This window comes from Pipistrellus hanaki (genome assembly GCF_964339955.1).
Source record: "Pipistrellus hanaki genome assembly, chromosome: 15".
NCBI lineage: Eukaryota > Metazoa > Chordata > Mammalia > Chiroptera > Vespertilionidae > Pipistrellus > Pipistrellus hanaki.
In genome coordinates this window covers 45,451,764-45,473,267 of record NC_140517.1, presented here as the reverse complement: position 1 = coordinate 45,473,267, position 21,504 = coordinate 45,451,764, and the positions used below count along the sequence as shown (strand labels likewise).

At 59.2% G+C, this 21,504-nt stretch overlaps 2 protein-coding genes across 5 annotated transcripts in view; both read right to left on the bottom strand.

Moving 5' to 3' along the window:
* Window positions 1-3,646: 3,646 nt before the first annotated feature.
* GRWD1 (glutamate rich WD repeat containing 1) lies at window positions 3,647-10,531 on the bottom strand. The gene is made up of 8 exons (XM_084906096.1): window positions 10,389-10,531; window positions 10,056-10,257; window positions 9,735-9,852; window positions 9,354-9,516; window positions 6,243-6,456; window positions 5,969-6,111; window positions 5,430-5,627; window positions 3,647-4,550 (listed from the first exon to the last, which is right to left on the bottom strand). Exons 2-8 carry the CDS (start codon window positions 10,240-10,242, stop codon window positions 4,233-4,235), a joined length of 1,341 nt encoding a protein of 446 aa, XP_084762222.1. The 5' UTR covers window positions 10,243-10,257; window positions 10,389-10,531; the 3' UTR covers window positions 3,647-4,232.
* Window positions 10,532-11,454: 923 nt separating this feature from the next.
* Window positions 11,455-21,504, bottom strand: part of GRIN2D (glutamate ionotropic receptor NMDA type subunit 2D) — a 44,832-nt gene continuing 34,782 nt past the window's right edge. For all 4 annotated transcript variants that reach the window (XM_084905799.1, XM_084905798.1, XM_084905800.1 and 1 more), the window contains 3 exons: window positions 14,567-14,754; window positions 14,124-14,356; window positions 11,455-13,832 (listed from right to left, as the gene is read on the bottom strand). In XM_084905799.1, coding sequence (XP_084761925.1) covers window positions 12,507-13,832; window positions 14,124-14,356; window positions 14,567-14,754 — 1,747 coding nt within the window. In that variant the 3' untranslated portion in view covers window positions 11,455-12,506. The remainder of the gene's footprint in view (window positions 13,833-14,123; window positions 14,357-14,566; window positions 14,755-21,504) is intronic.

The window sequence follows — 21,504 nt, the reverse complement described above, 5'->3', positions numbered from 1 at the left end:
AAATAATAAAAAAACAGCAACCAATCACAACAACAATAAAAAAAGTTCAGAAAGCGCAAGCAACAAAAGGAGAAAAATAAATAAATTGAACTTCATCGAAGTAAATACTTTTCTGCTTCAAAGGACATTAACAAGGTGAAAGAGAACTCACTAATGGGGGAAAAGAGTTGCAAATCATATTATCTAAGAAATTTGTATCCAAAAATACACAAACCAACCCAGCTTCCTGACTCTCAGACCTTGGGCAACTCTTTCTGAGCCTCAGTTTCCTCAGCTGTAAAATGGGGAAACTGGACTTCTTTGTCAAGGTCAGGAAGGGCTTCCAGTCATATAGAGACCCAAGGCCCGATCCTGGCTCAGTTGCTGACCCACTACCTGCCCTGAGACAACGGACTTCCCTTTTCTGGAGCCTCCATTTTCTCATCAGTGGGGTGGGGACAAAAACCCACCACCTTGGAAGGAAGAAGGATCCAGAAGAAGGACCTTGGGCTTTTGAGTGAATCCGGCTCTGCCATTCACTAGCTGGAGGACTGGTGGTGAGTCACATCCCTTCCTGAGCCTCAGTTTCCTCATCTGTGAAATGGAGAGAATCTCACCAGCTGGACAGTGGGGAGAGGAGGGGGGAAGGGGCCGGGCACAGACCTGCAGACCTCATCCCCCTCCAGCAGCTGCAGGTAACACCTGGCACGCTGGGGGCAGGGACCTACATGGACCAGGGCTGAAACAGTTGGCCTAAGCCAAAACCAGTGTGGCTCAGTGGCTAGAGCGCAGGCCTGCAGACTGAAGGGTCCCAGGTTCGATTCCGGTCAAGGGCATGTAGCTTAGTTGTGGGCGCATCCCCAGTGGGGAGTGTGCAGGAGGCAGCTGGTCGATATTTCTAACTCTCTTTCCCTCTCTCTTCCTCTCTGTAGAAAATCAATAAAATATATTAAAATAAAAAATAGTTGGCTTATTGGTTTCATCAACCTGTACCAAGCACATGCATATGATATGCCCCCGGGATCCCGATGGGCTTCCGTCGGGACTGGGGGCCCTCAGCTTAAAGAGAGGGCTGTCAGTCAATGTCAAGTGCAATACCAAAGGGTCCTCCTCCCTTCCCCCAGGCCTCCAGCTCTGCACCTGCCGTCCATGCCCACCCGGACAGCCCCGCACCTGGGCTTCATTTCGCCCGCTCCTCAGAGCGGAGGCTCAGGTGGGTGCACTGGGCCTGGCTGTGTCCAGCACCCAGGGTGTATCCGAACTCTGTTTCCGCCCATAATTACTCTGGCTGCGAAGAGATGGTTTGCCAAAAAGGGGAAACCGAGGCCAGTCCCGGAAGGCAGGTTTAAGGTCCGGATCTAGGCCCTGACCAGGACATGTGCAACCCTCTCCTGCCTGAAGTCCCCACTCTGTACCGTGTGCCACCGATGAGGGCGGAGGGGAGGCGAACTGGCTCCCCCGGATGCAGCACCCTCCCAGCCGGGGCCTCCTCGCACCCTCACTGTCTCTCACCACAGCCCTGGGACTTCCCTTGTCACAGGCGACTCCACTGGTGCCCCCTCGGTCCCTCAGCTGGAAAATGGCGAGCCCTGGACTCCCACCGGGGCCTTGGGTGCCCAGCCTGAGCCCGGAGCACGGACCCCCGTCCAGGCGGGTCCTGAGCGCCTGCCATTCCTGGGCCGCAGGATGAGCCCCTTGGATGTCCCCGCCCACCACTGGGCTCCACCAGACCCGCCGCTCACCTCCATTCAGGACGCCGGGAGGCCAGGGTCACTGCTCCGGGCCACAGCGTGGGGACAGGCCGAGGCCCGGCCAGACCCCTGCCGTGCGGAGGTCAGGGGCCAGTGTGGGCTCTGCCCTTTCCAGCCCGGGACTCTGCCTCCCACGGAAACCGAGGCCCACACCCAGCCCGACAGGACCGTGTCCGTTTCCCAGAGCAGATGGGGCAGGGGCTGTCCCTCCGGGGGGCCTGTCTGCACCCCACATGGCCCAGCTTCCATGGGTCGATGCTACTCGGACTCAGGGGGGCCCCCTGCCCCACAGGAGCAGGCCGGAGGGCAAGGCTCCAGAGCCTGAGTCGACCCCCCCCCCCTCCCCGACCTGCCGGGGAGCAGCTTAACGTTTCTATAACGGAGACGGGGCTTAAGGTGCCTGCACTTCAGGCCTAAGTCACCGCCTAATCTGAGGCCCAAAGCCCCGCCCCCAGGCCCAATCCCTCCCTCCTCCCCGAAGGAACAGGTCCACACCCCTCCCTCCTCCCCGAAGGAACACTGCCACCCCTCCGGAGCCCGGGAACTTCCCCTGCCCTCACCGCCGAGGGGTCCGGGAAGCAGGCTGGGGGGCAGAGGCTGATGGGAGGGGTGTGGGGCAGAGCCTGGGCAAAGACAGGGTACAGAATCGGACATGAGCAGGGAGAGAGGGATCCGAGAGAGAAGAGAGGTGTGGGGGTGGAAAGACCCAGAGGGAAGGGCACAGGGACAGAGGGAGAGAGAGACCCAGAGGGAGGGACAGGAACCCAGAGGGAGGGGGACAGAGACCAGAGGGAGGGACAGGGACCCAGAGGGAGGGACAGGGACCCAGAGGGAGGGGGACAGAGACCAGAGGGAGGGACAGGGACCCAGAGGGAGGGGGACAGAGACCAGAGGGAGGCAGACAGACAATGGGGAGAGGGAGGGGGACCGAGGCCCAGGGAGAGAGGAGCAGCAGCACGGGCAGAGGAGCAATTGGGAAAGCCACAGAGGTGGGGTCTTAGGGAAGGGGAAGATGGGGAGACGGGAGGCAGAGACCAATGGAAGACACAGAGATGGGGCAGAAAGAGGTTCCACTGAGATGGAGGATGCAGGGGGAGGGGGCAGTGAAAAAAAGCACAAAATGTCCATGGGGTCAGTCGGAGGCACCAAATTTGAAGGGAGTGATTGTTCTGGGCTGGACTGTCACTGAGGGTAAGACGGGACCTCTCCGAGGGGGGCAGCAGGATGGGGTGGGGATGCTGGAGAAGATGCCCAAGCAAGGGGGTGGAGGTGGGACAGCCCGCAGCCCCCGGCCCCTGCCCAGGCTCCTGCACGGAGCACATACCTGGTGGGGTGGCCCACCCCCATGCCCTCCGCGGGGGCTCCTCTGTGGGTGCTGATGGCTGCGGTGTCCTCAGCCCCAGGGGCCCAACCTCTGTGTCCACAGGCGGATCAGAGGCCTGGCCGAGGGGGGGCAGGGGGTGGGGCCAGCTCAGAGCCGCAGAGGGGGAGCCAGGGAGGACAGCCAGGCAGGCGGCTGGGCTGCGGCCCAGGCAGGCTGGAGGTGGCACAGACACAGGAGGGGGCGGGGCCAGCCTGGGGGCCAGGAGCCACGGGAAGATGGGGACACAGACGCAGCAGAGAAAGATGGGGGCATGGAGGAGGGAACAAAAGGGGCGAGATGATGATAAAGGAGATAGGACTGAAGGAGAAATGGGGGGGCCTGGTTCTCCCGGCGACAAAGCCTTAAAAAGCCGGGGTCACAGGTGCGATACCCGCCCCCGGAGACGCAGTGAGCCCGGATGGAGTGAGATGTGGGAGGAAGGCAGGAGGGACTGCACCCAGTGGGCTGAAGGCTGGAGCAGGTGCCAGGTCCCTGCTCCTCCCCCGTTCTCTCTCAGCGAAGCGGCCAGGAGGACGAGTCTCACACATCAGGCCATTCCTGTCCTTTATTGGCCTTAGGAGCCCCCCCCCCCGACTTTCCTCCCTCCACACCGGCCTCCAGCAGCCCCGCAGCCCCCACTGGGGAGTCCTGGCCAAACCCAGCGGCAGGAAGACAAGAGGCAGAGCCTAAATCTCCGGGGGGGTGGGTCCAGTCAAACTGGCCCAGTCACTGCAAAGCAGTGAGTTCCCTGAGGCCAAGGGTCCAGCCAAGGGCCTCAGCTGACAGTGTCCGTTACTGGGCCCACACCAGGCCCAGCTTCCAAACGGCCCACAGAGTCCCTGAGGGCGGGTGAGGCAGGGCTGAACCAGGTCTGGGGGGGCGCTGGAGTCACACCCAGGGTGTGAGGGCACCGGTGGTCCGCGAGGCCGGAAAGGCGGGCCACGCTGCTTTGAGCGCCAGGATCACACCAAGCCCTTCGGCGGGAGGGCTCACCAGGCCAAACCAAGTCCCGTAGAGAAGAGCAAGCCCAGCAGAACCGTCACGGTGGCCAGCGGGCCGAGCAGAGTCCCTCTTAGGAGGACTGGTGCGCAGACCTGCAGGAGTCCCTTCCAGGAAGCCGAGGGCGGGGCCGGGCGCGCTCAGACGCTGATGGTGCGGAAGACGGTGAAGCCGGACAGCGCGGTGCTCACCAGCAGCCCGGGGCACTGCGGGTGCCAGTGCAGCTCCTTCAGGTCCGTCTCGCCCTGGTGCACGAACAGCAGCTGCTGGGGCAGGTCCGCCAGCCCGGGCTCGGCCTCCGCGGCGCCCGCCTCGGGGTCCCGCTCCACCGCCAGGTCCCACTGTGTGATCTGGTTGTCGGCGCCCGCGGCTGCGAAGACCCCGCTGTCCTGGGGGTGCCACTCGACGGAGGTCACGGGGGCCACGTGCTGCTTGAACGTGGCCACCGGGGAGCCGGACTGTGGAAAAACGGGAGTCAGGGGCTCCGAGCACCTCCGCCCGAGTCCTGGGGTGCCCCAGGCAGAGCCCAACCCTCTCCAGCCTCGGGGTTCAACCAGGGCTCCGCTTTGAGGCCCCATAACCCCAGATTCTCCGAAAGGGACAGAGAGGGAGGTACAGCTGGTAACAATGGCCTCATGTCCCAGGGGCCGCTGGGAACCTGGGGCTGCACAGAAGCCGGTCCATGGAAGGGGGTGTCCTCCCCAGGGGCCCTATGGCCTTAAAGGGGCGGGAGCAGGGCTTCGGGCTGCAGGAGCAGCAGATGCAAAGAACCAAGAAGCCCCTTTTCCTACACACAGGGGCTCCTTTGGAGACGTGTCTCCAGAGTTCCCATCAACTCGGCCGTGTGACCTGGCCATGCACCTGCCTGGGGGGCTGGAAGCCTTTTCTAGAACCTTCCCAGGGGTGCTTCTAGAGAACCATGACCCCGGCGGGGAGAAAGACTAGGACACGGTGGTCCCGGGAAGGCGCTGAGCCCTGGGAAGTGAGGGCTTCGCTCGGGCAGATCGTGGACACAGCCACCTTCCCGCTCAGAGGCCTCAGCGCGACCAACAAGCAGCATCGCTGGGCCACAGCGTCTCCCCGCTCCCGGCCTCTCTCTGCCTGCACCGCGCCTGCACGAGGGACTGGGCTCGGAGCCTCTGCCTCTTCTCTTGTCAGCTCTCCGGCTGGTAGGACAGCTTCCACGCCAGCCACAAGCCACCCTCCTGCTGAGCCCGCGTCCCATCTGTCGCCCGAAGGGGCTGGGCCCTGGCGTCTAAGACCCCTTCGGAGGGCGAGCCCACAGACCCAGTGGCTGCTGGGAACGGGGCTCCGGCAGGTGCTCGCTGGGCACACACCTTGAACTGCCGCAGGTCCCACACCCTGAGGGCCCCGTCGTCCCCGCCGCTGAGCAGGAAGGGCTCCCGGCGGCTCCAGTGGATGACGTTCACGTCCCCGTCGTGGGCGGCGGCCGCGGTGAGCATGCAGGCCTTGCTGGGGGCGGCCCGGATGTCCCAGATGCGGATGGAGGCGTCAGCGGAGCAGGAGCCGAAGACCTGGGAGAGGAGTCTGAGCGCCCGGGGCTCCCTGCACCCCGCCGAGACCAGGTGCCAGCAGTGGGCCCCTCCTCCTTTAAGATCCAGGAATCCAGCCCGGCCGGTGTGGCACAGTGGGCTGACTGCTGACCCAGGAACCAAGAGGTCACTGGTTCGATTTCCAGGCCGGGCGCAGGCCTGGGTTGCCGGCTTGGTCCCAGGAGGGGGTGTGTAGGAGGCAGCCGATCAATGATTCTACCTCTCTCTCCCTCTCCCTTCCTCTCTGAGATCAATAAAAACACATAATAATAATAATAATAATAATAAAAAAGACCCAGGAGCCCAGGCCCCGGCCCGCTCACCGTGTCCTCGGTCGGGGACCACTGCAGGTCCTCCACGGAGCGCGTGTGGCCCACGAAGGGCCGCTGGTCCACGTGCCAGGAGCCGCCGTCCGTGGGCGTCCAGAGGTGGATGTTCTTCTGACAGTCACCGCTCAGCAGGCGCCCTGGGGCGTCGGGAAACCACCTGGTCCCAGCTGGCCCGGCGCAGCCCCCTCCCTGGAGCCGGCACCCTCCCCTGCCGCAGGCCCAGCTCCCTCCGGCGCCCCAGGACCCCGCGCCCGCCCCAGGGGCTCACCGGGCACGCGGGGGGACCAGTCCAGCGCGAAGCCCTCGCCCATGTGGCCGGCAAAGGTGAAGACGGGCTTCGTGCGAGCCTGCTCGTCCCGGAGGAAGGCGGCCAGGGCCTGGGGGTCGTCCACCACCTGCAGGAGCCGCCGCAGCGCGAACACCTCCACCTGGCCCTTCTCCGACCACACCCCCGCCACCGGCTCCTCGCCCAGCCAGGACACCTGCGGGGGAGGAGGGGGAGGAGACGGAGGGGCAGGAGGCTCAGGTTGGTGGCCACAGCTGCTAGCACCCCTGAGACTAGCACTGCAGTTCCCCAGACACCCCCGCCCCCAGGGCTGGGACAACCACCCCCAGAATCCTTTGCAGGAGAGGACCACAGTCTGCAAGCCCAGCGTGGTACCTGGGACAGCTCCCCACCCTGCAGCAGAGGTGGTGTTGGGAAAACGCCTTCAAGAATCCTGGGAATCAAGGCTGTAATTCCCGGCAGCCCTCATCAGACTCGGGTCTCTGCTGCCCTCTTAGTGTGGGAGAGTCCCAGCCTCAGGCCTCGGGCCATCTGCTCACAAGATCCCGTTCGGCCTCAGGCTTTCCGGCAGCGCCTCACCTTGACCTCCTTGAACTCCAGGCTCAGGTCACGCTGACCACGCAAACCTCACCTGATCACAGCCAAGCTCCAAAGTGCCGACTGCAACCTACTCCTCCCCAAACGGCAGGACCTGTTTTTAGACTCGTCTCTTCCTAACCCGACACCTATGCTGATCCTACTAAAAATGCACCACTTCGCCCTGGCTGGTGTGGCTCAATGGATAGAGCATTGGCTGGCGGACCAAAGGGTCCTGGGTTTGATTCTAGTCAAGGGCACATACCTTGGTTGCGGGCACATCCCCAGTGGGGGGTGTACAGGAGGCAGCTGATGGATGTTTTTCTCAAATCGATGTTTCTAACTCTCTATCCCTTTCCCTCTCTCTCTATAAAAAATCAATAAGATATATGCCGAAACCGGTTTGGCTCAGTGGATAGAGCGTCGGTCTGCGGACCAAAAGGTCCCGGGTTCGATTCCGGTCAAGGGCATGTACATTGGTTGTGGGCACATCCCCAGTAGGGGGTGTGCAGGAGGCAGCTGGTTGATGATTCTCTCTCATCAATGTTTCTATCTATCCCTCTCCCTTCCTCTCTGTGAAAAATCAATAAAATATATATTTTTTTAAAAATCAATAAGATATATATTTTTAAAAATCAACAGAGAACTATCCTCAGGTGAGAACTGGAAAAATTCCCACCACCTCTATTGTTGTCTCTCACTGATGCCATCCCTCTCCTGAACTACAGCCCCTACAGGACTGTCCGCTGCCCTTGTCTTCCTGCAGTCTCTTCTCAACACAGCCGGTAGAGGAATGAACACACAAGTCAGATCCCGCCTTTCCTGTGCTCTAGACTCTCCCATGGCTTCCAACGTCTCCAAGTCCTTACAACGGGCTCCAAGGCCCTCACCGACCTGTCTGTGTGGGCCCACCCCCGAGATCCTGTCGCCATATCCCTGCTCATTCGACTCTAAACACACTGGTTTCCCCCCAGCTTCTCTCAAACACTCCTCCATCATGCCAAGTTCACCCCACGCCAGTGCACTGTTTTCCCTGCCTCAACCTTTTCCCACACACCCCTGGCTCGCTCCCTCACTTCTTGTGGGTCTCTGCGTAAATGGCTCCTTAACAGTGAGCATGTCCCAGGCCACGCTATTTAAAATAGCAACCCGCCGAAACCGGTTTGGCTCAGTGGATAGAGCACTGGCCTGCGGACTGAAAGGTCCCAGGTTCAATTCCGGTCAAGGGCATGTACCTTGGTGGCAGGCACATCCCCAGTGTGGGGTGTGCAGGAGGCAGCTGATCGATGTTTCTCTCTCATTGATGTTTCTAGCTCTCTTATCTCTCTTCCTCTCTGTAAAAATTCAATAAAATATATTAAAAATAAATAAATAAAATAGCAACCCGCACAGGAACACCCTAACCCCTTACCTGATTTTATTTATTTTCCCTCTACAACACTTAGCACCTTGACACGGTACACATCTACTAATTTTGTTCTTGCCCCCCTTTCCAGCAGCATGTACGTTCCAAGACCTTTTGCTCCCTGTTAAACCCCTAGAGTCCAAATCAGTACCCAAAACACGTTAACACTCTGATGGAAATGCACAGCCAGAACCACAGGCCAAGCACTGCTCTGAGTGCTGTTTGTATGTCACCCCATTTAACTCGCATCAGCCTGATCAGAAGATGCTATAACCCTAAACCACAAGAGTAACCTCACAGCTCAGAGCAGTTCCTGAAAAGTAACAGGAAACATATAGACACTCACATTACAACCAGGTGCTGTTTCCAAGCATCTGAAATAACTGTATTTCAGTTACAGGAAGAGTTGTATGTTGTTCTATTTGATCCTTATACCAGGCAAGCTTTGCAACTGTCACTATTTCACAGAACATAAAAAAAGCAAACAGCTGAGACCGGTTTGGCTCAGTGGATAGAGCGTCGGCTTGGGGACTGAAGGGTCCCGGGTTCAATTCCGGTCAAGGGCATGTACATTGGTTGTGGGCACAACCCGGTGGGGGGGGTGCAGGAGGCAGCTGATCAATGATTCTCTCTCATCGATGTTTCTAACTCTCTATCCCTCTCTGTAAAAAATCAATAAAATATATATATATATTAAAAAAAAAAAAAAAAGCAAACACTCCTCACACAGCACCCAGTACCATTCATAATAGCTAAGACATATGTAAACTAGCCCTGACCAGTTTGGCTCAGTGGATAGAGCGTCAGCTTGTGGACTGAAGGGTCCTAGGTTCGATTCTGGTCAAGGTTGCAGGCACATTCCCAGCAGGGTGTGTGCAGGAGGCAGCTAGATGATGTTTCTCTCTTATCGATGTTTCTAACTCTATTCCTCTCCCTTCCTCTCTGTAAAAATCAATAAAATATGTTTTTTAAAAAAAGACATATGTAAACTATATAAAATGATGTACCTGACGCTTGTCCAAAAGCCGAAGGACGTGAGGAGGTGCAGGTATAGATGCGACAGTAGGGGTGCGCCCCAGAGTTGTAGAGCAGACTGCTTAGACTGTACTTACCCGGACTCGGTTGATGCCTCCGTAGTGGGGCACCATGGCCAGCTCCAGCTGAGGTTTCCGGTCTTCTTCATCCTCTTCATCCTCCTCTTCCTCCTCCTCATCGCTGCCCTCTGATGGCGGGGGCTTGGTCCCGTGCAGATTGTGCATCCGGAGCATCATTAATCTGGGGGAAAGTGGGATGTGATGAAGGCGCTGGGCGTCAGGATCCTTAGGGAGGAGGGAAGACGGAAACCCCAACTGACTCGGGGTGGGAGGGAGGCAGAAGCGGGCAGCCCTACCTCCTGGTCCAGGGGAAGGGAAGCTGGAGGCTGACTCCTGGACTTCGGGGCAGGAAGAGGCTGGGGCACCTGGACTCCTGGGAAAGCCTCAGGTTTCACTCACCTGTTGCTTTGGGCGCTCTCCGCCTGGGTCCCGGCACACAGGTAGAGGGTCAGAGGCAGCTCTGTGCGATTGTCCCCGAGGTGATCCCGGACGATGTCAAAGCTGAGGCAGGGGGCGCCTGGGGAGGGAAGGAGAGGTTGGAAAGTCACGATGGGACAGCGGGATCTCAGCGCCCTCCAGGGTGACGCCACCTCTCAGACTTCCCCCAGTCTTCCCTTTCAGAGCGCCCCTTCAGTTAAAGGCTCAGGACCTGGGCCCCTCAGGACCCAGGATCCCAGCTCCCTCCTTCCCCAGGGGTCAGGAGTCTGGGTGCCCCCCTACCTGTCTGCGCCCGGTGGTACAGCACGTAGGCCTCCTCGTCCATGACCAGCTCCTCTCCTTCGCGCAGCGGCGGCCCCCGGCCGGGCAGATAGACCTGGGCCGGGCCCTCGGACCCAGCCTCGCGTGACTCGGCCTCCATGGGCTCCTCGTTCTCACACGTGCGCCGCCGACCCTTGCGCGCCGCCATCCTCGAAGCCTCTGGCTGTCGGCGCGAGTTGATGATGTCACTTCCGGGTTGCATTTCTCTCTCTCTCTCTCTCTCTCTCTCTCTCTCTCTCCCTCCCCCCGCCCCCCTTCCACCTCCTTTGGCGATCCACCAGGCGGCTCCGTTACCTTGGAAACTCTCTAGTTCACCAATTAGAGAGGGCGGTGGGGAGAGGGAGAAGGAGAACAAGGTAACGGCGTCCTGGTTTAGCCATGAAGTCCTGAGGTGGATATGCGGAGACCACCGGCGCCGCATACCTTGGAGGCGCTCTTCTGCGGAGCCGTTGCAAGGCCTCCTGGGAGTTGTAGTTCTCGGGGAAGCGTGTATTGCGCATCTACTCCAGACTCTAGCGTTCTGAGCCTCCTCCGCCTTTGACTCCCCCAGAGCTTGCTTTCCGCTCCGATGATTATTCATGTATGCAAATAAGAGCTCTTGCCGACCAGGACCGCGGGTTTTTCTGTTCTCTGAAGACCCATCAAAGCGGTTTCTTCTCCCCTCCTTGTGATGATGGCCTTAATTTATTTCAAAAGGCTTAATGTAAACAGGATGATACTGGGCGTGAGTGAGTCGGTGGATTCTACCCTCTCGGGGGCAGTCAAGTGCCTAACCAGGACTTCACATGGCAGCTATGGTCCGCGAGCACTTAATCAGAAAGTCCACCCTCTGGAGGCAGCTGTTACAAGTGCTTCTCTTTATGGCCCATCAGCGGCAGAGGTCTGGCTAATTGGCATAATGAAATGTTAGAAATAGATTCTCCTTGGTGAGATTAACGGTATTCAAGATACCTCGGACTGGCTGGAATGCATTAGACACTCTTCCTCGCTTGCATGAGCAGGATATTAAGAATCTTGCAAGCCTCGTTGCCCGTAGCCATTAGGAAATGGGACCCTAGACTTGATCCTAAAATGGTTTGATCCTGGATCTTGCCTGAGTTCTCTGTCCCCCATATCTCTAGGTCTCTGTCCACCCCTGCCTATTCTGGGGTGGGGGTGGGGGGTGTCTTTTTTCACCTCCCCTTTCTGGGCCTTTGTCTCCCACCTCCCTCCAGGGTCTCTGCTCCCGCTCTAATTCTCTTTCTGCCCCTTATTTCTGTGGGACTTCTCTCAGTTTGTTTCCCTTCACAGGTGTGAGGGTGCTGGTGCTGGGGGAGGGGGCGGGGCACTACGACACAGACACGGAGCTCACACTTGGACGGAGGAGGCGTAAAAACATGGTTTATTCCAAACACTGCGATGTGGGACAGGAGGGGGGGAAGGAACGTGGGTGGTGAGTGGGGACTCCCAGACCCTCTCCTCCACCACCCAGCTCCAGGCCCGGCTGGAGGTCTGGGAGAGGAGGCCTTGGGGGGTCTGCTGGGTCATCACTGAAGGGTCCCAAAGAAGGGTTAGGTTTGGAGAGGGGGTGTTGGGTGGCACCTGGGGTAGGTAGTGAGGTGCGATGGGATGGAAGGTTTTGGCCCCTGCAGGTTGGGATCTACGCTGTGGGGGGGAGGGGGTAAAGGCGGGGCTTCCGTTGGGGGTGTGTCCTAAGTCAAAATAGGGAAATGTGACCCGGGGTGGAAAAGGAGGTGGGGGGGTGGAGTGGAGGGGTGTCCCGGTTTGACGTCGAGGGGCGCAGTCTGGTCGGGGCACAGTCTGGGGCTCGGGTCACAGTTTAGGGTCCGAGGTCACAGTCTGGGGTCGGAGGATGACCATGTGTAGGGGTCGGAGTTTGTCACAGTCTGGGGTCAGGGGGTTTGTGTATGGCGGGGCCCAGGTCTAGGGTCACAGTTTGGCGAGCGCGTCTCACAGTTTTGAGTCCCCGCGGATGGAAGGTTAAAAACGGGCCTCCCCGGAGGCGGCGTGGCCGGGCCCGGGGAGCTGCACAGTGATGTGGGGGCCGCGGCCCCGGGCGTGGGGGCGGGGCGCGGGCGCGGCGCGACCCCCCCACCTCCCGCCCCATCTGGTGGTGACGTTAAAAAGCCCTTGTCGGGTTTTAAAAAATGTCCAGCGGGCTCCGAGACCTCCGCCCCGTGAGATTCCGGGGACCACATCCCCATCCAGCGGGTGAGATTCCGGGGACCACATCCCCTCCGGTTCACGGTGCCCCGAAAAAACGAAAGGGGCACAGGACGCTGCTCCAGGCGGGGTCCGGCCGGTGCCACCTTTTCCTTCCCATCCCACGCGGGTCCCGTCCGCTGCGCGCGCCCCCCCGGGCCGTGGCCTGCGCTGACCGAGGGGGCGGGCGGGCCCCCGGGGCGGGCCGCGTCATACCTCGGACTCGAGGCTGGAGAAGTGCGCCGAGCCCCGGCGGGTGCCCAGGTCCCCGCCCCGGTGTCTCCGGTGGGGCGCGGCGGCGGGCGGCGGCCCCCAGTGCGCGGCGTGCAGGCAGCGGCGCGCGTGGCGGGAGGGCCCGGTGAGCCGGCGCGAAGGGGCGCGGGGGCACGAGCTGAGGTCCTCCAGGGAGCGCGAGGTGGGCGCGGGCGGCGGCAGGTCCCAGCCCCCCGCGGCGGCGCGCCGGTGCCGGTGGTGGTGCGGGGCCGGGGGCGCGGGCGCGCGGTGCGAGGCGCGCGGGCGGTGCGTGTGCGCGCGGGGGCACCCGCAGCGGGCCCGGCGGCGGGGCGGCGGCGGGGGCCCGGCGGCCCAGGGCGGGGGCGGCGGCGCCCACCAGCCGCCGTCCAGGCCGTCGTGCGAGCAGCTGTGGTGGCGCGGCGGCGGCAGCAGCTCCAGGCTGGCGCAGTGGCGGCAGTGCCAGGCGGCCGGGCCGCCGCGCGGGGGCAGGTAGTCCCAGCTGCCGGCGCGCCAGCCGCCCAGCTTGTCCACCGACCAGTAGCGGCCGGGCGGCGGCCCCAGGCGCTCGGCGTACGGGTAGGGGAAGTCGGCGTACCACCAGGGCTCCAGGCCGCCCAGCGACGCGCCGCCCAGGCTCTCCGAGTCCTCCGAGTCCGACGGCGACGGCTCCAGGTCCAGGTACGGGCAGGGCGGCGGCACGGCGCGGCGCGGCGGGGGCGCGGCCTGGGCCCCGGCGCCCCCCGGGCCTCCCGCGCCGCCCGCGGCCCCCGCGCCCGGGCCCAGCAGCGGCTGGCTCTCGGGGTCGGAGCGCGGCCAGCGCGCGGGCGCCGGCGGGCTCTCGTCCTCGTAGGCCAGGCGGCACAGCGGCGGCCCCGCGGCGGCGGCGGGCGCGGGCGGCCCGGGCGGCGACGGGAAGCCGGGGTAGGCGCCGGCGGGGGGCTCGGCCGGCTCCTTGTCGCGCACGATGGCGAAGTAGGAGGGCGGCGGCTTCTGCGGCGGCGGCGCGGCCGGCGGGGACAGCGGGCGGCCCCCCGCGCCCCGCGCCGCCCCGCGCGCCTCGCCCGCGCCCAGGCCCTGCGGCTCGATGGGGCCGTAGTAGCGGTGGAAGCCGTCCGCCAGCCCCGCGGCCCCCGGCGGCCCCGCGGCCTTGGCGCGCCGCCAGCGGTCCACCGCCGCGCGCTCCCGGGGCAGGAAGGGCGCGGGGCGCGGCGCGGGGTACGCCGGGCTGGGCAGCGGCTGCGGTGGCGGCGGCGGCTTGGCGGGCGGCGGGGCGGCCTCGGCGCTGCAGCAGCTGTACATGCCCTGCGGGGTCAGGGGAGGGGGTGGGGGGGGTCAGCACCGTGGGCCGGGGACCCCTCTCTCCTCCCCTCCCTCCTTCCCCTCCTCCCCTCCCTCTTCTCCTGCACCCCTCTCTTCTCTCCCTCCACCCCTCCATTCTCTCCCTCCTCTACCTCCTCTACCTCCCCCCCCCCCCTCTTCCCTCCTCTCCTGCACCCCCGCGGGTCCCTCCCCTCCCCGGGCATCCCTGCCGGTTTGCACCTGTTGGTACCCTGGCCTCCCTCCTCCCCCCCCCCCCCCCCACGGCCCCTGTACCCTGGAGAAGGCCAGCAGGAAGTCCATGCGCTGGGTGGGCCCCAGGCAGTGCCGCAGGCGCCAGTACACCAGGTGCTCCCAGGCGAAGACCAGCAGCGACAGGCCCATGGCCACCAGCAGCATGTAGAAGACGCCCGCCATGTTGTCGATGTCCAGCTTGCTGCTCATCACCTCGATCTTGTCGTTGTGGCAGATGCCGGAGAGCCACAGCCGCTCCAGCATCTCGATCTCATCTGGGGGGGGCAGGGGGGGTGCAGTCAGAGGTCACCTTTGCAGAGATCCCCTGAGGACCCGCCTCTGATATAGGAGTCTAGGCCTCCAGTGGCCTCCTCCCTCCACCCTGGCGCCCTGGGCCTCATCCCCGCCTTCCTGGGGACCCAGGGCCCCCCCTGCTCCCAGGCGTGCTCCCCCAGGCCCCCCCCCCCCCCCCCCCGCAGCCGCACCGTCCCCCAGGAACTGCAGGAGCGCCAGGTCGATGGGCCGCTTCCAGCGGGAGCCCTTGTGCAGGGCGATGCCGTAGCCCGTGGTGGCAAAGACCTTCCCGGAGCCGATGGTCACCAGCTTGCAGCCCTCGTCCTTGCGGGCCATGTAGTTGAGCACGGCCGCGTCATAGATGAAGGCGTCCAGCTTCCTGTGGGGCAGGGGGGCATACAGGGCGGGGTCAGTCCACCCCACGCCCTCATGGCCCAGCCCCGAACCCCTGCGACCCCTCACCTCCCCCTGCTCCAGTCACCGAGAACTCTCCTGGAGCAATCTGCACCGGCCTCTCTGTGCCTCAGTGTCAGTCTCTGTACAATGGGCATAACAGCCACACCTCCCCAGGGGTGCTGTGAAGCTTGGATCATGCTTGGTGCAGAGGGAGTGCTGGAGACATATTAGCTGTGACTGTTAAGAAGGAATGACTGGGCCCTAACCGGTGTGGCTCAGCGGATAGAGCGTCTGTTTGCGGACTCCAGGGTCCCAGGTTCGATTCCGGTCAAGGGCATGTACCTTGGTTGTGGGCACATCCCCAGTGGGGGGTGTGCAGGAGGCAGCTGATCAATGTTTCTAACTCTCCATCCCTCTCCCTTCCTCTCTGTAAAGATCAATAAAATATTTTTAAAAAGAAGTAATTACTGGTTTGATCCAACCAGTGAATAGAAATCAGTGCGCAGCGGCCGCAGTGCTGAAGGAGGCTGCACGCGGCAAGTCCCAGCATGCACCGCTCTGTGAGAGCGGATGCCGCACCCGGACCCTCCTCCCAGCAGGTGTGAGACAGGGGGCCTGGGGAGAACGAGTCCTCCACGTCCTATTCACTCCTCCGCGTTAAAGGGGGCTGAGGCTCTCAAAGGGAATCCTATACAGTAGACCCTCAGGTTACGTCGGAGACCCGTTCCTTCGGCCCGACAAAACGCGATTTCCTCTGTACCCTGGAACCCGCCTACATAAGCACCTACGTCCCTACATGGAGCACACACTCAGCAGTAATGAGGTGAAACAGTAAAAAAAAAAAAAAGTGAAAGAAAGGTAACAATCCCTGACCTTTACTTGTGGTAAATAAATGATAACAAACAAAAAGCACATATGTACATAGGTCGAAATGACGGACCTTTTTTTTTAAAATAAATAAATGGGAGAAAAAGAGATAATCACGAAATGACATTTGTAGAGTCTGACATAACCACAGGACTGTCCGTAAATGTTACTGATTGCTAATATTGTGCCAGGCCCTGTCCGACTACTTAAATAACTCATGTAGCCCCAACCGGTTTGGCTCAGTGGATAGAGCGTCGGCCTGCAGACCTAAGGGTCCCGGGTTCGATTCCAGTCAAGGGCATGTAGCTTGGTTGCAGGCACATCTCCAGTAGGGGGGTGTGCAGGAGGCAGCTGGTCGATGTTTCTAACTCTCTATCCCGCTCCCTTCCCCTCTGTAAAAAAATCAATAAAACATTTTTTTTTTTTAAAAATGACTCATGTGATCCTCAAAACGTTACCGAAGGTACAAACTAGCATCTCGTTGTCCAGACCAGGATGTGCAGGCCCAGACGCACCCTCTTCGTTTGTCTGCGTTCTCCCGAGGCCCCTGTCTCACACCTGCTGGGAGGAGGGTCCGGGGTGCGGCATCCGCTCTCACAGCGGTGCATGCTGGGACTTGCCGCGTGCAGCCTCCTTCAGCACTGCGGCCGCCGCGCACTGATTTCTGTGATCATTGCATTCACCTCAGCCTCTCCCACGGACTTCAGCGCCCGAGGGGAGGGTCCGAGGGCACCCCATTCTAGGCCAAGCACTGTTCCTGGACACACCAGGTGGTTGTAAATTTTTTAAATATATATTCTATTGATTTTGTACAGAGAGGAAGGGAGAGGGATAGAGAGCTGGAAACATCGATGAGAGAGAGACATTGCTCAGCTGCCTCCTGCACACTCCCCACTGGGGATGTGCCCGCAACCAAGGTACATGCCCTTGACTGGAATCGAACCCGGGACCCTTCAGTCCTCTGGCCAACACTCTCTCCACGGAGCCAAACCAGCTGGGGCTGTATGTACTTTTTAAAATGACATATGCAGCCGAGGCCAGTTTGGCTCAGTGGATAGAGCGTCGGCCTGTGGACTCAAGGGTCCCAGGTTGGATTCCGGTCAAGGGCATGTACCTTGGTTGCAGGCACATCCCCAGTGGGGGGTGTGCAGGAGGCAGCTGATCGATGTTTCTCTCTCATCGATGTTTCTAACTCTCTATCCCTCTCTTTTCCTCTCTGTGGAAAATAAAAAAATAGAATAGAATAAAATAAAATAAAATGACATATGCAGGGGGTGAAATATTGGTCATCTTCACGGCAGACCCCTGACTAGGTCCTGTCTCGTAAGAACATTCTGTGACGATGGGACTATCCCTTCGGCCGGTCTGGCGTGGCAGCCACCAGCCGTCCGTGGCTCCCGACCTCTTGAAAACGTGCCAGTGCCACGAAAGGATGGAACTTTCCATTTAATTTGAATGAATGAATATAAATGGAGATAGTATTGGACAGAGCAGGTGGGGGAGAGGGGGAGGAGCAAGAGAGAGAGAGCCGAGCCTGTGGCCGGACCTGGGTGGCAGCTGTTTGCTTGTCTGTGTAGATATCTCTCTGCCCCCACTCACACACACACACACACACACACACTCACACACACACTCACACACACACACACACACACACACTCTCACACACTCACACACACACACACACACACACACACTCACACACGTGCGCCGACATGCCTGTGTATGGGTCTGGTTGCAGAGAAATTAAAGAAAAGGAGAGCCAAAACCGGTTTGACTCAATGGATAGAGCGTCGGCCTGCGGACTGAAGGGTCCCGGGTTCGATTCTGGTCAAGGGCATGTACCTTGGTTGCGGGCACATCCCCAGTGGGGGGTGTGCAGGAGGCAGCTGATTGATATTTCCCTCTCATGTTTCTGACTCTCTATCCCTCTTCCTTCCTCTCTGTAAAAAATTGATAAAATATATTTTTTAAAGATTAAAAAAAAATAAAGAAAAGGAGACCCCAAACGGGGAGGCACGCGGACAGCACTCCCCACAGCCAGGGGATCCGCCTTGGGGGCGGGCATGAAGGCTCTGGAGGACCTGGGGAAGCTGTGAGGATGGCGTCTGAATGAACTTTATATAGATCCGCAGGGGCAGGGAGATCCCGGCTGACATCTGGAGACACACACACACACACACACACACACACACACATATATATGCGAGAAAACGCCAGCACTGCCGCGGGCGCTGCTGCCTCTTGGGCAGGCTGCTGTTTCTCTAACTTCCTCTCGGTTAGGCTAAATGCCCTCGAGGACAAAAGGTGAATCGCATTCCCATTTAAGTGGGGAACCGGTTTGGCTCAGCGGTAAAGTCTCCGGGGTAAAGCCTCGGCCTGCAGACTGAAAGGTCCCAGGTTCGATTCCTGGTCAGGGGCATGTACTTTGGTTGAGGACACATCCCCGGTGGGGGGTGTGCAGGAGGCAGCTGGTCGATGTTTCTCTCTTATCGACGACGTTTCTAGCTCTCTATCCTTCTCCCTCCCTCTCTGTAAAAAATCAATAAAAAACAAACAAACAAACAAACAAACAAAAAAACCTGGGAGTTTCCAGAATCCGGCTGAAGAGGCGGATGGAGGCCCTGGGGATGAGGATAAGATGACAGGAGAGCCCTGAAGGGTTTGGCTCAGTGGATAGAGCGTTGGCCTGCAGACTGAGGGGTCCCGGGTTCGATTCTGGTCAAGGGCACATGCCTGGGTTGCGGGCTTGATCCCCAGTAAGAGGTGTGCAGGAGGCAGCTGATCAATGTCTCTCTCTCATGGATGTTTCTAACTCTCTATCCCTCTCCCTTTCTCTCTGTAAAAAATCAATAAAATATATATTTTTTAAAAGATGGAAGGAGAGTCTGGGGGTCCTTGGGGGACAAGGGAGGGGTACGGTGGGCAGAGGCTGAGAAGCATTTTAGGGACGGACCGGCCGTGTGCACCGGGTCCGGAGTGACCCTGGCACCCAGCGGGTGCCTCCCAGAGAGCGGTGGGAGGAATGGGTCCAGGCCGGGCCCGGCAGGCACCGCAGCCGAGAGGTCCGACTTCATCAGCGCGGAAAGACGCCAGGAGCCGGTCCTCCGTGGAGAAGGCGGGAGGAGAGCAGCCTGTGCTCTCAGTAAGGAATGCGTGGAGACCTGCGTTTGCACCAGGGGTCTTCAAACTACGGCCCGCGGGCCACATGCGGCCCGCAGAGGAGTCTGATCCGGCCCGCCAGGTTTTTTGGGCAGTGAGCGCAGCCGAGGTGTTACAGTAGGAATTAGTAGTTCATATAGTCCGGCCCTCCAGCTCTCTGAGGGACCGTGATCTGGCCCTCACTTTAAAGAGTTTGAGGACCCCTGGTCCCAGAGACATGAACAGGGCTGCTGCCTCAGGGAGAGGCCCCGTGCTTCCTTCTCCCCCCTCCCCCCCAGGGCGCGTGAGCGGGCTTCCAGAACCCGCTGGGAGGAGCAGCGGTTTCTTTATTTCTTTGGAATAAAAATGCATTTCAGCCGCCTGACCGGTCGCTGGCCCTCGGCGGTCGGTCGGGCAGGCCCACGGCTGGCGTGGGGGCCGGGCAAGGCCACATGGTGCTGCCAATCCCAGCACTTCTCTGTAAGGGTCGGATTTTCTGCTGCTGTTCTCGGTGGTGACCACCAGCCACATGTGGCTATCTGAATTCAGATTTTATTTTATTTATTTATTTTTTAATATATTGATTTTTTTTTTTACAGAGAGGAAGAGAGAGGGATAGAGAGTTAGAAACATCGATGAGAGAGAGTCATCGACCAGCTGCCTCTTGCACACCCCCCACTGGGGATGTGCCCGCAACCAAGGTACATGCCCCTGACCTGAATGAATCGAACCCGGGACCTTTCAGTCTACAGGCCGACGCTCTGTCCACTGAGCCAAACCGGTTTCGGCTGAATTCAGATTTTAACTAAAATGAAATTCGTCTTGGCCGGTTTGACTCAACGGATAGAGCGTCAGCCTGAGACCCGAAGAATCCTGGGTTCAATTCCCATCAAGAGCACGCACCTCGGTGGCAGGCCCCTCCCAGGGCCCTGGCCCTGTGTCTGTCACATCGATGTTTATATTTATTTATTTATTTATTATTGATTTTTCACAGAGAGGAAGGGAGAGGGATAGAGAGTCAGAAACATCGATGAGAGAGAAACATCGATCAGCTGCCTCCTGCACACTCCCCGTTGGGGATGTGCCCAGGTACATGCCCTTGACCGGAATCGAACCTGGGACCTTTCAGTCTGCAGGCTGATGGTGTATCCACTAAGCCAAACCGGTTAGGGCACATCGATGTTTCTCTCTCTTTCCCTCTTCCTTCCACTCTCTCTCAAAATCAATGGAAAAATATCCTTGGGTGAGGATTAAAAATAAATAAATAAAAATTAAAAATTAAAGAAAATGATATTAAAAATTCAGCAGTGGCTGGTTTGGCTCAATGGATGGAGCATTGGTCCTGCGGACTGAAGGGTCCCAGGTTCGATTCCTGTCAGAGGCACTTGCCCAGGTTGCAGGTTTGATCCCCAGTTGGGGTGTGCAGGAGGCAGCTGATAGGTGATTTGCTCTCATCATTGATGTTTCTCTCTCTCTTCCTTCCTCTCTTAAATCAATAAAAACACTTTTTAAAAATTTCAAAAAACAAACAAAACAAAACAAAAATCAGTTCTTTCTTGGCACCAACCACATTCCGAGTGACGGAGAAGCGGTCCCTGTGCTGGACTGCGTGTGTCAGGGACAGTCCCACCGTCGCAGGGCAGGCCACTGGACAGCTGCCCTCACACACGTCTGTCTCCCAGGCGGAATGGGAGCTCTGAGGAGCAGGAGGGACCTGGGTCTGCTCACTGCTGCTCCCTCAGGGCCGGTGCGAGAACTTAGTGAAGGCTCAGTGGAGGAATGGATGAACGAATGCTTTTTAGCTTTTATAACGTTAGGGGCTGTCTTGTCAGGGTCATTCTTAACTTTTTAAAAACTGATCTGAGCCGAAACCGGTTTGGCTCAATGGATAGAGCGTCGGCTTGGGGACTGAAGGGTCCCGGGTTCGATTCCGGTCAAGAGCATGTACCATGGTTGCGGGCATATCCCCAGTAGGGGGTGTGCAAGAGGCGGCTGATCGATGACTCTCTCTCATCGATGTTTCTAACTCTCTATCTCTCTCCCTTCCTCTCTGTACAAAATCAATAAAAAATATTTTTTTAAAAAAACTGATCTGAGAGAGAGAGGGAAGGAGAGAGAAACATCCATTTGTTGTTCTACGTAATCATTGCTTGATTTTGTATGTGACTTGACCAGGGATCAAACTTGCAACCCTGGGGTATCAGGATGATGCTGTAACTAACTGAGCTACCTGGCCTGGGCATGGCTCATTGTTTGTTTTCTTCTTTGTGCCTCTCTCTATTAAAACATCGTATCTATAATCATAAAAGCGTAATATGCTAACTGGACCGGATGTCCTTCCGGACGACCTTCCGGAAGCTGAGTCCCAGGAGCCGGAGGGGAGCGGGTGCCAGCAGCCGGGGGAAGGCAGGCCCACTCTTGCATGAATTTCGTGGAGCAGCCTCTGGTATATGCACTGAGTGGCCAGATTATGGTGATCTCTGAACGCAGAATAATCTGGCCACTCAGCATATATCCTATATAATAAAAGGCTAATATGCAAATTGTCCCCTCGACCAGTTCAACCAGCAGGCAGGCAGGTCAACCTCCCATGTCCCCTCCCCCTGGCCAGGCTGGCCAGACCCCCACCCATGCATGAATTCATGCACCGGGCCTCTAACACACATACACACACACACACACACACACACACACACACACACTGAGTGGCCAGATTATTATCCAG